The sequence below is a fragment of the Melanostigma gelatinosum genome (genome assembly GCF_949748355.1).
Source record: "Melanostigma gelatinosum genome assembly, chromosome: 24".
NCBI classification, from domain to species: Eukaryota; Metazoa; Chordata; class Actinopteri; order Perciformes; family Zoarcidae; genus Melanostigma; species Melanostigma gelatinosum.
Window position 1 is genome coordinate 4,464,682 of NC_136657.1, and position 17,816 is coordinate 4,482,497.

At 43.4% G+C, this 17,816-nt stretch overlaps 3 protein-coding genes across 3 annotated transcripts; all 3 read right to left on the reverse strand.

Annotated features, from left to right (window-relative positions):
- Positions 1-864: 864 nt before the first annotated feature.
- On the reverse strand, positions 865-2,861 carry LOC306797459 (OX-2 membrane glycoprotein-like; the record flags this gene model as incomplete). The annotated part of the gene is made up of 5 exons (XM_079296825.1): positions 865-888; positions 976-1,075; positions 1,829-2,105; positions 2,396-2,647; positions 2,855-2,861. The coding sequence occupies 5 exons, from the start codon at positions 2,859-2,861 to the stop codon at positions 865-867; spliced, it is 660 nt and encodes a 219-aa protein (XP_079152951.1).
- Positions 2,862-3,979: 1,118 nt separating this feature from the next.
- On the reverse strand, positions 3,980-5,857 carry LOC306797461 (nectin-3-like; the record flags this gene model as incomplete). Its single annotated transcript, XM_079296827.1, has 3 exons — positions 3,980-4,014; positions 4,873-5,202; positions 5,677-5,857. Coding segments are annotated over 3 exons (546 nt in total), but the record flags the coding sequence as incomplete, so codon positions are not given.
- Positions 5,858-7,197: 1,340 nt separating this feature from the next.
- On the reverse strand, positions 7,198-13,210 carry LOC306797462 (uncharacterized protein; the record flags this gene model as incomplete). The annotated part of the gene is made up of 8 exons (XM_079296828.1): positions 7,198-7,217; positions 7,955-8,199; positions 10,437-10,520; positions 10,709-10,807; positions 10,891-10,993; positions 11,208-11,495; positions 11,581-11,919; positions 13,156-13,210. 8 exons carry the CDS (start codon positions 13,208-13,210, stop codon positions 7,198-7,200), a joined length of 1,233 nt encoding a protein of 410 aa, XP_079152954.1.
- Between the last annotated feature and the right edge of the window lie 4,606 nt (positions 13,211-17,816).

The window sequence follows — 17,816 nt, forward strand, 5'->3', positions numbered from 1 at the left end:
AGGAAGATAAGAGCATTTGCATGTTTTCACACGTGCTTTGGTGGGAAGTCGGGCATCTTGGTTTTTCAACTGCGGTTGTGTCCCATGATGTTTATTACCAGATCATTAAGAAACAACCCCTCGCTGTCATATATATGAATAGAATGAATGACAACGAGTCTGGTCTGACTCGGTTGTTCTGCTGCTTATTTGCATAATACATATATGCCTTATAGATATAATCCAGCGCAACAGAAAACATGTAGTGAAAACAAGTGAAATCACTTTAAACAATAAAACATAAATGCTTTACTCACCAAACAAAAATATACATATATACATATTCAATGTGCCAGAGAATAAATTACTAAAACATAAGATCTTTTCAAACTCCTTGAACATGTTGACAGTGATGAGTCAAAACAATACTTAAATACAGTATATGTCACAGGTACAACCTTTGTCAGTTGAGCAATAAATAACATTTGTACACGAACATCAAACATTAAAGTGCAACACAATTCTTTATATATTATGTCTATTATGTACTATATCATGAATAATCAGGCTACATATAGCTGGATTTAAATAAGATAATTTTGCTCTTTGTAAACCACATCTTTTTCTGCTCACTTTACCTCAGAGTCGCTCTGTTCTAATACTAAACCGTTGCTTTCTGCAAAGACTGAGCAAGTGCTTTGCTTGTATAGCTCCATAAATAATTAAAGTGCTGAGCATTTAAATGAAAAAGACAAGGTAGATCTAAAAACTACCGGCGGAAAATAGATCTAAGATAGCTTAACTCACCGTTCCGCCTACAGTTTAGATGCAATAAAATGCAGATTTTTATTTTTATTGCTCGACTGAAAGGCTCATCAGATATTTTCATTTCTTCTGGTACCCTTTAACCTGCCAGGAAGAAAAAAGAAAGAAAGTTCATTATAAGGAGAATTATACTACATGTACAATCCCAAATGTCGTTGTCAAATATCTCACCTTGCTCGTGCCGTTGCAGCAGCAACAAGGATCAATGAAATGAGCAACACAGCAGTTGCAGTGATTACAAGTGCAATCCCTACCGAAGACAGTCCTCTCCCTGGAGACAAACACAGGGCTATAGTCAGCATGGGGAAAAGGTCAATGACATTTCCCTAGAAGAGGAAGGTTATTAGTTTTAGATGACGAGTATGAACTTCCCAGATCTGTCACATGACCTCCTCCAGAGAGCTGAAGTCTCGCTCACTCTACTGTGGCTGGTTTGTCTCGATCATGAAAGCTAAGCAGAAGTGAAACTGAAACGATTACAGCTCAGCTGACTCTGTTTACTGTTTGCTCTTAGTCATGCTCAGGTCATTTACTGCAACTCCATGACTTCCTCAAGTCAGGAACATTGAGTACTGGGACACAAAGCAGGCCTCTCATAATAAAGAGATCCTCTTAACAGTGTCAGACAATGACTCATGGGTAGAATTAGTGGCACCCCAAAATCAAATGACATCCCTTCGAGTTATTCAGAATATTTAGCACATGATCTTCCAGTACACTAGAACAAGCTTGACAATGGGAGTTCCCTCGATAGGTTTCCAAAGAGCCAGCCCATTGTCATTCCCAGGGCGTCAAATACCGACGCGTTGCCATCGGCGACGACGCACAAAGCCTCCTTCAGGTGAAAGATGATGAGTCATTTACCATTGGATGTCATACGAAACCGCTGTATGAGGAAACGTTTCACCACGAGATGGGAATGAGACTGATGGGGATAAAAGAGCATCCTAGTCTATGCAAAATGATTGACATACCCCCCTCTTCCTTCTTCCTGGCAGGTAAAGAAAAAGGAATCCTCTGGCACCTTTGTCCCGCCGCTCCCCTGTTCAGCAGACAGTCCACGTGGCCCGTCCACCCCGCGGGTACTTGCAGGGTGACGTTCCTGCTGCTGGTAAATGTGTGGTCAGCGTTTGTTTCCGTCGAGGTCAGCGGTTGGTCTGAGCTGGTGGCATCCGGCGAGAAGTCCCAGTGAATGGTCGGAGCTGGTTTACCTGTAGCAGAGCAGCTGAACACAACCTCCACGTCCTCGTCCTCACGAGCACTGTGAGGAGGTTGCACTTCCGTTCTCACCTCGGATATCCCTTCATAGACAGATAGACTTTATTTCAGACAGACTCCATACAGAATAGAGAATTAGAATATGTCATTATGAGGGCTGAAGCCATTGTGACACAAAGCAGGCCATATACAAAGTTACAAAATGAACAGAACTATCAGAAAAAGTCTTAATTTCCAGCTTCAACCAGCAAAAACAACGCTGGTATAATTCTAATCTTTCTTCCTTTCTTTATTCTTGTGTATTCCCAGAATAAGACTATAATTCCAACACATTTTCCTTCAGAATTCACATGTGAATTTGCTACAATGTTACCTTGCACGGTGAGGCAGGTCTGCTTTCGTTTGGACCCGTCAGGGTACACGTTGAAAGAACAAATATAACAGCTTTCGTCCCCCCATGTTACGTTCCTCAGAGTGATGGATGTCGAGCTGAGAGACGCCTCCGTGAAGATCACTTTCCCCCTGTGAGGATCATTTACTTGCTGTCCAAAGCGCTTGGTGTAGGTTGCCAAATTCTCAATGACCTCTTCATTGAAAAGCTTCTGCCATGTGACCTGGAGCACACCTGTTGGGAATGGCAATCCTCCAATTACAACATTTACGCTTTTGTGCTTGTTGTAATACCCAGTTCGGCCACAAGGGGCTGATAAAAACACTTTTTATTTCACAATTTGTTTCAATAAGCTTTACAAATGATTCTTTTTTTCATGCAAAACACATGAAGAGCTTCTAAATATAGTGTATTTGAATTTTTTTGTAGAAATGCAAGAACATTTCATGGTTCCAGATTCTCAAATGAGAGGATTTGCTGCTTTTAACTACAATTATTTTAATTATTAAAATTGAATGAGCTGCAGTCCTGTACAATATTGTTAAAAAAATGAGTTCCACCTCAACCAATGCTTTTATTGTAACACTTAAAGTAAAATTTCTTGATTGTACTCACATACTTTCAGTTACGTTTTCACTGGCAAGAAGAAGAACATTCTCACCTGTGGCGTCGGCTACTGAGCATGAATAGTGCGCGTCCCCGCCATAGTCAGCTGTTTTATTTCCATAACCAGTGATCTGCGACCTGGAGGCTGATAATAATAACAGCTGGGTGTCAGTAAATGCAGACTCGAAAAGAAGAAATCCATTTATTTTGCTGGTCAGTATTAAAGAAACTTTGATGATAACTGAAACATACACATGTACATACAGTAAAAGCTGGATTGTATTCTTGAATATAAAAAACAGTACTACAGAGAATATAGAAGGGCTCACCCTTTCTTTTCAGTGTCTCTTACCTTTAAACAGTAAAGCAGTAAGTATCAGGATCAACAACATCTTCTTCTACTGCAGACACGGATCTGTTTCAGTTCAGCCTCTGTGCTGCCTTTAAAGGGTTCAGAGTGAAACTGAAAGAAAAAACAGGATGAGGGGGGGGAAGTGAAAGGTGCCATTTCCTGGATTCAGAGTGGGAGTTGATGGTGTGATGAGCTGAACTACAACAACAAGAAGGTTTTTTCCCCTTTCCGAGTGCACCGAACATGTGCTTTAAATGTGAGTCATACTGAAATGTGGAATGTTCATTAGCAACCTTGGACTAGTTTCAAAATCACAGCGTGGGAAATGTCCAGGCAACGCAACTCTCCCTGCAAGATGATCAGCATGAAAGCCTCATGAGGTTTGCCGTGCAGAAACAGGCGTTTAATTGGACAATGAATTCCTCAGTAAATATTAAAGATGGAGACTTATTTCTATTTTTTTCTATCTCACCATCTTTCTGATGGATTTCAATGTGACTTCGTACGGCTCATCATGGTCCCCAGAGGATGAATCGTGATTGCAAAATGTGTATTATTTGCTGTAAAACAACTTCCAGCCTTTTGTGTTTACATATGTGACGTGTGGTTTAATTCTGCTTCCTGTTCGTCGGCCTGTCTGCTCCTGCACAAGACGTGTGAACACAGTTACCTTTATAGGAAACAAAACTATTTACCTGTAAATGTGTTGCATTCTGCACACACACACACTGCAAGAGCTCAGCAATAGTGGTTTCTCATGTGAGAAATTTCACGTCTGTGCTGTCGCACTTTGATTCACGCAGCAATACAAATGCACGACACGGAGTCTGCAGCAGCATTCATTGTTATTCAGGACAGAAAAGACTGTTTTCATCGATGGGAGATGGAGGCAAAGCATCATGGGAGGGCTGGCGGCTCGGTGTGTCCCTGCATTTTCCTGCACAATTGGATTGAGAGGAAAGATTAGCTGTTGTTCCCATAATCCTTTCAGTGAATATGCACTGCATTGTGTCGTCATTCTTGTTGTTTTGTGGCTTTTTTTACTCTTGTTTTTTCAGATTAGACCTTCAGCAGCAAGTCTTCTGCAACAACTGTATGTGGAAATCCAAAAAATGTCTCAGATAAGACATGATTGGACAATTTGTCTCGGCTTAATGGACAGTCTGTGATGAAATAACATGAAAGCAGTGGGAAAGTATTTAAAAAATCAGTCTGTAGATCACAGAAACAGCTGTATGGGGTTTTCATACTGCAGCTGTATAAAACTGAAGATTCAGGTCAGCAAGTGGTGAGAAGTATCTTTGTGGTTAAAGCACTTTTTGCCTTTTGTTGACTTGTGCGTATTTATATGAAGGCCAAGCTACAGTAGAGACATTGCAAACTAGTAATAAAAACAATAAATCTTTTCGCAAAGAGAGCAAACTGGAAAGCCGTGGTAATGTGCGTTTTAGACCCAAACACCGACCTTGCATACAGTGTTGAAGACAGTTCAGGTGCTCACCGTAAACAGACAGGCAGGCGGTGTCTCTTCTGGTGCCGTCTGGGTATGTGTGGAACTCGCAGGTGTAGCACGCCTCGTCCTCCGTCTTGACCGCCCGGATGGTCAGTTGGGTGTCGCCCAGGGTCCGGCTCAGGCTAACCCGGCCCCTGTACTGCTCCTCGGTCTTCTGGTGGCCGCGCTTGGTGAAGGAGGCCACGGCGATGGTGTCTCCCTGCTCGGCCGTCTTCCTCCACAGCACCTGCTGCACCCTCTCGGGGAGGTCGTACCAGCAGGAGAGGGTGGCCGGCTTCCCGCTCACGGCCGTCTTGTTGCCCTCCAGGCGCACTTTGCCTGGGACAAAGAGAATGCTCCTGTTATTAATCTTAATATCAGGAAAATGAAGATGCCTGGGTGTGGATTTCTGCTGGCCTCAAATTGTACAAGAAAAACTTTACAGGACTTCTGCTTGTGTGCAACAGGAGGAGTCTGGCTTCATTAAAAATGTGTTTTTTTAGCAACAACAGGAAGTGCCAAGGCTAGCTGGGTGGGTGGGCTCTCCCGCCTGCTGGTCCGCTAGTTCAAACCCAAGCCTACTACTTCCTGTCTCATAAGGGGTCTAGTGAGAAAAACAAACACCCTCTGTGACCCTAACAAGTTTCAGATGTTGAGTGTGAGCTGCGGCATTCAAAGATGTGTATTGAAGATAACTTGTTCTTCAAGATAACAGACGGGAGGATCCAACTCTGATTAAATTGTTTGGCCAGTAGATTCTTGACACAACTGGAATCTCTGGAAGTCAACTTCAGATGAGATTTGAACTCTGACCAGCGATGCTGATGCACGTGGTGCCTTCCAGCGGGCCACTGGGGTAAACATCAAAGATGCATCGGTAGCAGCCCTCGTCATCAGGCCGCACCCTCTTGATGGTGATGTAGCTGCCGTCGCTGTGGGAGGCGGTGAGCTGCACGTCGGCTTCCTGGTGGCTGACGAGCACCGGCACCTTTGGCTGGTACGCCAGCAGGACCTTGTTGTGCATGTTGAGCCAGCGCACTTGCCCGACGGTTTCGCCCGCTTCCGTGCTGACGTTGCAGCCGAGCAGCAGGGACTGACCTATCTCTGCCCTCAGACTGGCAGGAGCCGTGACCCGACCTGAGTTCAGAGACCATGTGACATTTAAAGTTCATGTAATACAGTGGCGAGAGAGGTACTGAGAGCATTGACTTAAGTATCAACACAACAATGTAATGAAAACTCCAGCACAATTTAAAGTCCTTCACTTTACACAAAGTACTTTCTACAATGTAGTGCCGTAGAAGTATAAAGGAGCAGAAAATGAAAGCAATAAGTAAGAACTGAAGTAAATGTACTTCGTTATAGTTGCCATTACTGCCAAGAGAACTCGGTACCAAGGAAACTGAACTCACTCAAGTCAGATCTTTCTCGCTCACCAAAACCAAAAAAGCACCAAACGGATGCCGAACGTACCTTGCGTCCCGGGAACTCCCATTCCCACCATCCAGAGCAGCAGACACAGGGACAAGGCAGGTCCACACATCGCACACTGAGGCTGGGTTACCAACTCACACGCTGAGCCACAATCACTTCCAGGCCGCAGCTGCAAACACGAACACGGTCAGAGCGCTGGAAACAGCCCAAACCACGACCAACTAACTAACTCGTGGCGAGACGCAAAGTAAAACATCAAGCAATGACACAAGTGTGAATGCATGAGGATGTGATGCAGACGTACCCCCGGTCAGCTGTCCAGTGTCGTGACTTGTTTGAGCTGCTGGTCAGCACAGTCGTAGCTGCATCTTACAGTCTGCTGTAATGGGAAAGGTGAAGCCAGAGGATGACATTAGCAATGACAGCATCCTCTCAGCATCATCACGGGTTACACTCCCTGGAAGGGAATGAACCTTTTTGCAGCTTTGAGACATCGGTTGCCATGAAAATACAAATGTGTCAGCATCAACAACAACAGCTGCTGACTCATGAAACATCACCTGGAGGTTTTACATGACGATCCACAGCATGCACACACCCTGTCCGGTTAACCCACAATCATAAAAGCAAAGCAAAGCAAAGCAAGCTGCCCCACTTTGATGTCTAGACAGCGGCGACTGCGAGATTTCAAGATCAATACCTGAAAATCCAACCTCAAAGAAATGATAGTGGCCGTGTGTGGGTGGGTGGGTTGCAGGCACCAGCCGAGCTCAGCTGCTGTTTGGCTTTAAACATCACATTGTGTGTAGAAGACAATAAAATGAATCTCATAATTCGACTCTGAGATCACTTCTCTATATCCTGCAAAGGTGGAAACAGCAGGGATCAACTGGCCTTTGATCAGATCTCAACCAAACCACCTAAAAACCACAAGACAGACCAGGTCCAGACCTCAGAGCTTTATGGGCGTCATGTTCTCATTTTGCAGTGCCAACCATCTGGCTTCAAGCTTGCAGCACGCTCCTGTTGGGCAACAGTTAAATCACGCTTCCACTACAAAAAACGCCACTGATGTCTCACTGCAACTCTCAAGTCATCTCCAGGTGGTCGGTGAAAGGCACGCAGATACAGCCGAAGGAAAGTGGCAAGTGTCACATTCGGTCGAGCTGAATATACAATGTTCACCAAGAGAGGGACTGAAACCAGACTGGCAACCTGGATCCTAAACGTTGGCCCTATACATCCAGATGTGCACCGCAGCTGGTTCAGTGCCGGAGGACAGATGTTATGTGAGATTTCTTGAGCAGAATATCATTATTTCACATAATCAAGCCACTTTTGAGGATGTACATTATGTCTCTTGCCAGGTTTTATGACAATTTAACCCAAAATAGAAATGTTTATAAAAAAGGGTGGCACAAGTAAAATATTTTCATTATATGGGGAAAAATGACAACTCTAAAAGAAGTTTAAATATATCCACATCTTCATAGTCAGGTCCTGAAAAGTGTCACCATAAAACAAGCTCGACAAACTAATTAAGGTGTGTTGACATTCATGGATGAAGAAAGAAACAACTTCTTACATTTAAACTCAACGGATCAATATTGCCGCAAATGAAGATGGGGAATCTTTCACAATAAAAGACGGAACTTACCCGCTGACAGGTGAAAGGCAAAGTGAGCTCCCGGTGCTGTCTGAGCTACAGGTAGCGCGAGACTGGAGCAGGAGAATCCATGCTGCAGAGACGAAACTACCACCGAACTGCGTCGAGCTTCCTGCCGCCGCATTTTACTCCCTGATTTCTCAAACGCCATCAACTCTTCCGCAGTATATCTGAGGAGCGCAGGACCTCCTGTGGCCATGTTGTGCATCTGCTGCTTAAAACCTGCCTGCAGCAGACTTCTCATGCAAAAATGCAATTTACATTCTGTTCGGTACAGTTCATCTTGGCTTTCTTTCTCTGCTGGTGTTTGAAGTGCAGTATGTTCTGTTAAGTCCTTGTAAAATACCAGATTTTAAGAGACTTTCTTTTGCACAAAACCCTTATTTTGTTCAATGTTCCTTGAAGACAGTGTTGATAAACATGGTTTGCATTCAAAGCCCACAATTGCATGCTTAAGCCATAATTTTGATTGTTCAATGACATTTTGTTCTGCTGACACATTTCTTATTTTGTTGAATGTCCCTTTAACACAAGAATCACACACATTCAATGTTTAAATCCAGTAAAAAGGCCTAGTTTCAAAATTCAGTTTATTTATTTTTTTAAATACAAAAAGAACAGGTACAAAAGTAAAAACAAATAAAAAGACGTACAAACAAAGGATACAAATGAGCAGAGTATTGTTCGAACACTATCACCTGAAGTACAGATATTTCAAAAATCAAAACTATTGTGAACATGAATATTTTTGATCTGCTGGAATTATTATCCATGAACTGATAAGTTCTCTATGTCAGTGATTCTTAACCATAGGGCCGCAGCCCATGATTGGGCCGCGAGCGCCACCTAGAGGGCCGCGAAAAACTTTCAGTTTTGCACCTGTGGGCGCGAGGGCCGCATAGGTTATCAATTGAAGACACCAGAGATATTACTGTTATCCATGAGACGCTCAGTTACGATATAGCTTCCCACCACCTGGTGGCGGTAATGCGTAAGTCAGTTGTTTAACAAGCTGCAATAAGCAGAAGAAGACACTCAGCTAGCCGCTAGCCTGTAGCGAAAGTTATGGATAAGTTATTAAAAAGAAAAAATGAAGACGACAGTGGTGCCATACCCCCCAAAAGTCTAAATGTGTGCGCAAGTACAACCCTGACTTTCTTAAGTACGGCTTTGTGAACGGAGGCAACGAGGCACAGCCGAGTGCTCAGTGTGTGGAATGTGAGATAATGCTATCAAACGAAGCACTGAAGCCTTCAAAAATAAAGCGACACCAAGCGACGAAACATCCAACGCTCGTGGGAAAGTCTGTTGGGCTTCTTGTTGTGTATGCAGGTTTACATACACATGATAATAAATGTCTTTGTGATCATCACATTGTATCATCTCATTTATTTAACAAGGGTTTTGCCTGTTCAACACCGGCATCCTCGATCCCCTCCCCTTCCGTTCCTACGGCTTGTTTGCGCAAATACGTCTCAAAACATGTCCGTGTTTGGTATCCCAGCATGCCCAAAATCCTCATCTTTGCAAAGAAATCATCGATTTTCTTTCATTTCTTATGGTTTCTCCACAAAAGGAGCCCACACACACACTTTCCAAAGTCGCCATAACCGCTGCAAGTCGTATCTTGCAGCATTTCGACGGAAGAAGACACATTACAGACCCGACAACGTGCTAGCGGATGTTACCATGGAGCTACTGCCTTCAGAAACCGCTAGTACTTATAGTACAAACCGTATCTTCATCTTCCATAAGCCGTCAACCAACGTTTGCGTAACTGAGCTATTCTCATTCTCGTTCGTGCGCTCGGTCGCAGCCATTAAGCACAGCAAGTCCGCTACTCACACACCACGTGTTCGACCATATATACATAGTTTTTGCAATTTGCAAAGGCTAAAAATAAAAGGAAAATAATATAATATCAAAATATAAAGGGAGAAACACCTTTAGTGTGTCAGACAATCATGTGGGTACCATGTGTCCATTTGGGTCTCCAAATATCCTTTTAGAGCTCCGCCTGGATCTCTTCATGAAGAAACTCTGTAGAATGGTCATACTTTGTCCAATCTTCTTCAAATTTGAGGCAGTTGTTCACTGATAGTGTAATTACAGCCATATGCTGTCCTTTACCTGTACAGATACAGCCACCGGCAGTTATTTATACTGAAAGATACTTTTTTATTTTATGCGGACAAAAATCTTAAATCTTTACTGACTCCAAAGGCCCACTGCTCTGTTTCTGTATGACCTACAGGTTGTCTGACACTTTTGATGCATATAGTCAGAGTGGGCCCCGGACACTTTGTACTTGAAAAGTTGGGCCCCGAGGTCAAAAATGTTAAGAACCCCTGCTCTATGTTGTCCCAAAAAAAATGAAGCATGATTTCAGGACTTTCCAGCAGGTTTCGTTTCGGGACTTCAGTCTTGTAGGTTAAACTTTGGAACCGAAATCAAGTTATTTGTTCGCGCAGACCGTTCTGGGCAGTCGCTTTTTTTATTCTTTCCAGTAGAACGTTGCCGCGGTTCGTTCCCGTTCTTCATTAAAGGTGTCATTGGCCTTCAGATAAAAACAGTTCGTCAGAAATCATTCAGAACAGCAGTGATGTGGATGAACATCAGTCTGATTAGCAAGTTAGCATGTTGTTAGAAGAGTAAAGCCCCAAATTAGACAAAGTGGACTGAATTGTTTTTACAAAAGAGAAAATGAAATATAGGTATGAGTGAAAAATGAATGAATTGACTCACTCATGAGAGTCTTTCTTGTTCTTCTCGTTGTCCCTTTGTGACACACTGACGGAGTCAAGAAAAGCCAGTGTTGAACAAGCATTCACTTGTGGATTTTGTCTGAAAAGATTTGGATGAGTCATGACCATATGAACTGTGAGACACTGGTATTCATACAAGAAAGGTGATGAGTTAAAAGTTACCTGTTCTGGTGTTTCCGTTTATAAAGGATGATGACAGCAGCAGCAGCAGCAGCAGCACAAACACAGACTCCTCCGAAGACCAACCCAATGATCAAACATATATCTGTGGGAAAAGAGGGAAATTAAAAAGACTCAACATTCATAAAGCAACTACAGATCAAATGGTGATACGGACGTGAGACCACATAAAGGTTGACTGACTGAAATCATTATCAGATCCAGATCCCACATCAAAACCTGGGAAGTAAAAACAAAAGACTTGAGCTCAGAAAGTATTCATCAATCTATGAATCAGTGTCTTTAGAAGTGTTTCTCACCATCAGCAGACGCCTGTATGACCTCAGGAATCACCGCATACACCTCTGTCTGAGGACCGGAGAGCACTCGCACTGCACATCCAACCCGCGGCCTGTTGTCACTGAGACGAGACAGCACAGCTGTCGTGGTGACGGTGACTGTGCCGTTGGCGTTGGCGATGCTGGTGGAGTTGCAGTGGGGGACAGTCAGCGTGACGGTGGGAGCAGGTCGACCTGTGGCCGAGCAGGACACGAGTACCTCTTCGGCAGAGTTTGATTCTCTGACATGTAGAAAGGCTTCGTGCAGCTCTGCAAAGAAAAGATGTTGAAATGCCGTTAGTGGTAATGTTACAGAGTAGACAGAGGATTGTGGAAGTGTCAGCAAGGTTCTCACCATAGAGCTGGAGGCATGTTGTCGCAGTGAAGGCACCGTCAGGGTAGGTGTTAAACAAACAGCGATAGCATCCTTGATCTTGGTCTGTCACGTTCCTGATCACGATGGAGCTGTTCTGCAGTCCCGCAGCTTTAAACTCCACTCTTCCTTGATACTTGGTGTTCACTTTCTGACCAAAGTGTTTGTTGTCGGTAGCGAGATCCGTCTTCCCCTCAGGTGAGATCTTCTGCCACGTGACCTGCACGACATCTTTAGACCGCATCAGCTGACAGGTCAAGAAGGCGTTGTCTCCTAAAGCCGCCAACACGGTGCGCTGGGATCCGATCAGAGCGGTTTGACCTGCAGGAAACACATGTGCATGATGAATCCACATCTGGGTCATTCCTACTGTTCGGGGCCATTTCAGCCAGGTTTACTTCCATCAAAATGTTTTAATTTTCCATGGTTTTTATATTTCATCTGAAAGAGGGCTTGTACATCTTATTTTCAAAATTACCAAAAATGATTGGTTTCCACTATGAATAAGCGTAACAGGGTGGACATGTTGTGAGTTACGACATCATTCAAGCATTCTAACACATTGATTAAAAAGGTTTATTAAAGAGTGATACTTACTCTGCTACTTTATTATTTCCCCCCAAAAAGTGTATGCTACTTCCTTAGTCACATGACTTGAGGAAACGTCAGGGGGCGTGTGCAGGGAGATTTGCATCACAGTAACAGGGGGGGACAGTCAACTCAGGGACGAAACATATCTTACAGATTTAAGCATTAAAAGCGCATGAATAACAAAAAACATTTGGTGAGGAATATTATAAATATCGCTATACAACAACGAGGGAACATTTGGAATTTGTTTGATTTATATTACTTATATCTGTATCTTAATTTGACCAAACATGATTGGGGACATGGCAGTTGAGCCTACTTGTGCTAAAATTGGAGTAATTATTTCCAATTAAATTATTCCTGCATACATATAATTTAGTTGTATGGTAAAGGGGGTATATATATAAATATATATATATAAATATAAATAAATATATATATATAAATATATATATACATATAAATATATATATATATATATATATATATATATATAAATATATATATAAATATAAATATATATATATATATAAATATATATATAAATATAAATATATATATATTTATATATATAAATATATATATATAAATATATATATATAAATATATATAAATATATATATATATATATATATATATATATATAAATATATATATATGTTAATATTACAGCATTAATATTACAGCTGACCCGTTCTGGAGAAAAGAAAACGATCAGCAGGATATAACAGCTCTCATTGTGCATGTAATGAGCAAAGATACTGCAACTCCAGTTCTGACGGAGTTTGATGAATAAAAGACGTTTATTTGCAAAATGTGATATCGAATATGAGGTAATCGATGCAATCATATTTAGCTCCAAAAACGTAACTTTATACAACAAGCATACGAGAGTCACACAGCTGTGCTTTAAATCACATATTTCGATCTAAAGGTCGGGAAACATGTGTATCATCTCTTCCTCACCTTTGTGAAAGACTCCCAACGCACACAGGAGATGTAGGACTGCACGGCGGGACATCGTGGCTGCATAATGATTTGAATCTACCGCCAGAAATAGTGAAAGTGTACCTGTTGCCCAGGTAGGCAGGAAACTAGTTTGTGAACTTTGTCCCTGTGACTCATGATTTATATCCTTAAAGGGACACACACACACTTTAAAAGAGTTTACATTTCATTCATTCACTTCCAGTGTTTGACAGGGATTAATTAGCACCTGGATGAAAAACTACCAACTTCACCAGAATTGAAACCATACATTTAATATGTCAGGGTGGATGTGCATTGAGCAATACATAACACTGGTGAGTATCCTGTGTTGACTTCCTCTGGCACAGCAATTTGTGCTGTATTAATATAATCATTAACTAATTCTTCAAAAATAAATAAAGCCATTATTATAGAATTAAAACTGAAGGGTTTGTGGCTCTATTGTGTGATTTCTCCATTCCGTCTAAGGTCCTTTGTGACGGGTTGGTGCAGTGATGAGGAAGATAAGAGCATTTGCATGTTTTCACACCTGCTTTGGTGGGAAGTCGGGCATCTTGGTTTTTCAACTGCGGTTGTGTCCCATGATGTTTATTACCAGATCATTAAGAAACAACCCCTCGCTGTCATATATATGAATAGAATGAATGACAATGAGTCTGGTCTGACTCGGTTGTTCTGCTGCTTATTTGCATAATACATATATGCCTTACAGATATAATCCAGAGCAACAGAAAACATGTAGTGAAAACAAGTGAAATCACTTTAAACAATAAAACATGAATGCTTTACTAACAAAACAAAAATACATATTCATATGCAATGTGCCAGAGAATAAATTACTAAAACATAAGATCTTTTCAAACTCCTTGAACATGTTGACAGTGATGAGTCAAAACAATACTTAAATACAGTATCTGTCACAGGTACACCCTTTGTCAGTTGAGCAATAAATAACATTTGTACACGAACATCAAACATTAAAGTGCAACACAATTCTTTATATATTATGTCTATTGTGTACTATATCATGAATAATCAGGCTACATATAGCTGGATTTAAATAAGATAATTTTGCTCTTTGTAAACCACATATTTTTCTGCTCACTTTACCTCAGAGTCGCTCTGTTCTAATACTAAACCGTTGCTTTCTGCAAAGACTGAGCAAGTGCTTTGCTTGTATAGCTCCATAAATAATTAAAGTGCTGAGCATTTAAATGAAAAAGACAAGGTAGATCTAAAAACTACCGGCGGAAAATAGATCTAAGATAGTGTTAGATCCTGGGTACTTCTGGCCCGATACGGGGCTAATTACTGACTCAGCTCTCTATTAAAAGATTCTCGAGCTGGTGTTCTGGCGAGAGAACTCGCCTGGCTCCGCTAACTGCCGTTACTCCCGACGTCTACCCTGCTTCCTCCGGTCAGAGCGCACTCGGCCGAGAGACCAGTCCTGGCCCCGGGCGCTCCCACCAGTCGCGTCGGTTATGGCAGCTTCCCTCTTATGGATCCGTGCTCTTGGTAAATGCCAGGTTAGGTTTTAACGGCTAGGATTAATTCTTGCTAAAACCGTAAGGGGTTGTTGAGTGGATTCTGTCACTAGGATAACCTTTCAGAACTCAGTTGTTAGACATACAATAGCTTTAACTTTTTACTGTCACGAGGAACTCTTTACTACTTCAGCAAATTAATGCACTTGAGAATTTCACTTTAAATGCAGATTAGATATTTATTGCAGGTTATATTTAGTTAGTTTTGCAAGGATTACAGCTACAGCTCACATAAAATGTCACTACACATGATTAGTCAATTTAATTTTCTTCTTCGATTATACTCATTAGTTTTAGTCGCCGAGACGGCTCGGTTGGAGCTGGATGTTCAATGGTGCGATGAAAAGGTTCTTTTGGAGTTGTTAGGAGCGAAGGTCCGGCCGGACCCTCGGTCCTCCTGCTCTTGCAGCGAAGCCCGTTCAACAGTCCTCAAAACTCAGTACAAAGTCTTTCTAGGCTGCTGCGGCTTCTCCGTTGTCCAGATGTTAAAAGTCGAGCAGTGGGGAGAGGCAGAAACTTCGTCTTTTAATCTCAATGTCCACGAACAGAGGTCTCTTTTCCGTGAACAGAGACGAAGCCCTCAATACATCAGTTGCAGGCGTCAGTATCTTCCTCCGATGCACTTGGACGGCATCCGCGATGAAATCACAGCTTGCTGTCCGCAAGCGTCTCCTTATATTCCTCATATGGGCTGTGATCAGCCCCCACCTGTTTGGTCCATGACTCATCCCCCCTCCCTCTGGAAAGGGCGTTAAGCCGAACATTGCCTGTATGACTCATTTATTTCATCAGTTTCTAGATTCTTCTCCCGACTACACCCAACATCTGGTCTTGATTACAGCAATGTCATTCTGACTAATACATTTCTATCTCAGCTCCAGTCTCACAGACAGTTACACAGAATCATTCATTACATTTGTTTAAATCACTTCTATGCAGTTAAACATTTGTTACACAATTGATTAAAACATTTCGTTATTCTATTCATACATTTTATCTGTTTGATTACACTTCAACTTTGAATATATGCTTTGTGCTCACAGCCTGACTTCTTCTCCCTTGAATGTGTCGACATGTTACCGAGGCAGCTCTGAGAGGTCAACTCTTCTTGACACCCCCTTCTTGAGGTCTCAAGCTGCCGCACTGTGCCCCAGGTAATCCTCTAGGAACTCGTCGTCGTCCTCGGCGGTGATGATGAGAACGTCATCCTCCGGCTCGGACTCGTGTTGCCAGCTGTCGAGCACCATCAGGCCTTCCAGGCCTGGTGGCTGGAGATCCAGGAGGGCGTTGTCATCTTCATCGTCATCTATGGCATCCTTCATCTGCTCGTCCAGGCTCAGCACCAGGGCCAACACATTCTGGTTCAGAATGCTATCAGGGGAGAGGGAGGCCGGAGTAGGGACGGGGCTGGTTGATGCTTTGTCCTCATCCTCGCGAGAAACTGTTAATCCTTCAGGGAGAACCTCCACCAGCTCGCCACAGTCCTCGTCGTATCCCCACATTCCCATTAGGTTTGGTACTATCCCTGCGACCATTGTCTGGCTACCCACGTCTCGGTGTTCCACACCTGTGATGCTTGCTGTGTCGTTATCTTCTTCTTCTGGAGTTGGTACTGGATACTGCAGGGCGGGCAGGCGTGGTCCAATGACGACAAAGCGGCCATCGGTGAGGTGGGTGCTGGACACCCGGATGCCATCAGGATACGCCCATATTTTTGTGTATACTGGGCAGTATACACCATCAGCATAGAGCAGGACCTCTGGTGGGGTTCTTCCAGCGGAAGTCCACACTGGTTTTGCTTTAGCCTCTAATTCCATACAGTCGACTACATTCATCGCAGGCATATAAGGGGTACTTCCTTTGCAGAAGAGGCCACTGGCTGCTCCTATCGGGAATTGCCCCAGGTAGCATTGGGTGCACCATAGGGCTTGGTTTACCTCCCACAGGTGCAACATTAGCTCCGGAGGAATCGCGCATTTTTACAAGCCAAGCTTTAGCAAGCAGGGGGTGGTCTTATTTTAACTTTTATCCGTCGTGGTTTACGTCGCGGTTGTGTGGCCTCACAGGTGAGATTGTAGTGTCCCCAGAACATTCCGTCTGCCGGTAAAATCATCAAACACGTATCATTGCGGTGGCTCGCTGCATAGGTTACCTCGGGTTTCCAGTATCCCTCGTTCCCTTGCTCTGCCCATGAGACACATGCCCATGAACAGTACCAGCCTGGGACACCGTTTTCGGGGTAGATCCAATTACACTGTGCCCGTTTTTCTTCTTGTGCTTTCTTCATCATTACCGTAATCTTCATCTCCGCTCCCAGCGTAGATACTTCATCTATTCTCCATGCTGAATTCTTTATTACCTTCTGGAATTCGCTTGCCCAGTCTGTTTCTTCACCCGTGTCGTTGATTTTTGAATCGTTGATTTTCTGTTCCCAGATAGTCATCCACGCGATGATGGTAGCTGTCAGGTTCGGTGCCGTCCCACCCCCTTCTTGGACTTGATCGGTTGCATTAGACCCAACGTCAAGGTCCAACCGGGGCGAGGTGCTTTTCTGTCCAGCGAGTTGGGAGAGAACGATCGTACTAGAGGCGATCGTCCAGCATGTCTGGTCGAACGTCTTTGTGGTAGTGTAGGACACCCTTACATGAGTGAGGGCCCATGGGACACTACCATAGTAGTACAGTATAGACAGGACAATGCACAGTCCTGTTAGTACTGCTAGTACTTTAGCCATTAAGCAAATCCATAGTCGTTTTCCATTCCGAGGTCGTTCACTTGATTGGTCCAGTCGCTTGCCAGGGCGTCTTAATGAGACGGGGGTAAAGGTTGAGGATCGCCTAAATTCATGAACTCTCCCGTGAAGTAGCGGGAGATCCATGGTCTCGGATTCTGCAGTGTTCTGGTCGGTATCACTTCTGGAAGAGGAGCTAGGCAGCCGGAGCTGAGGCGCGGGGGAGAGTCAGGATCGCACTGACTAATCCTGCCCTTCAGGAGCTGGTGATATAGCACCGATGGGTATCTGCCAATGGCTAAGTCCAGCCCCCTCCACACCCATTGGTAATAGGTGACGAGGAACGAGGTGGGGCAAGGGGG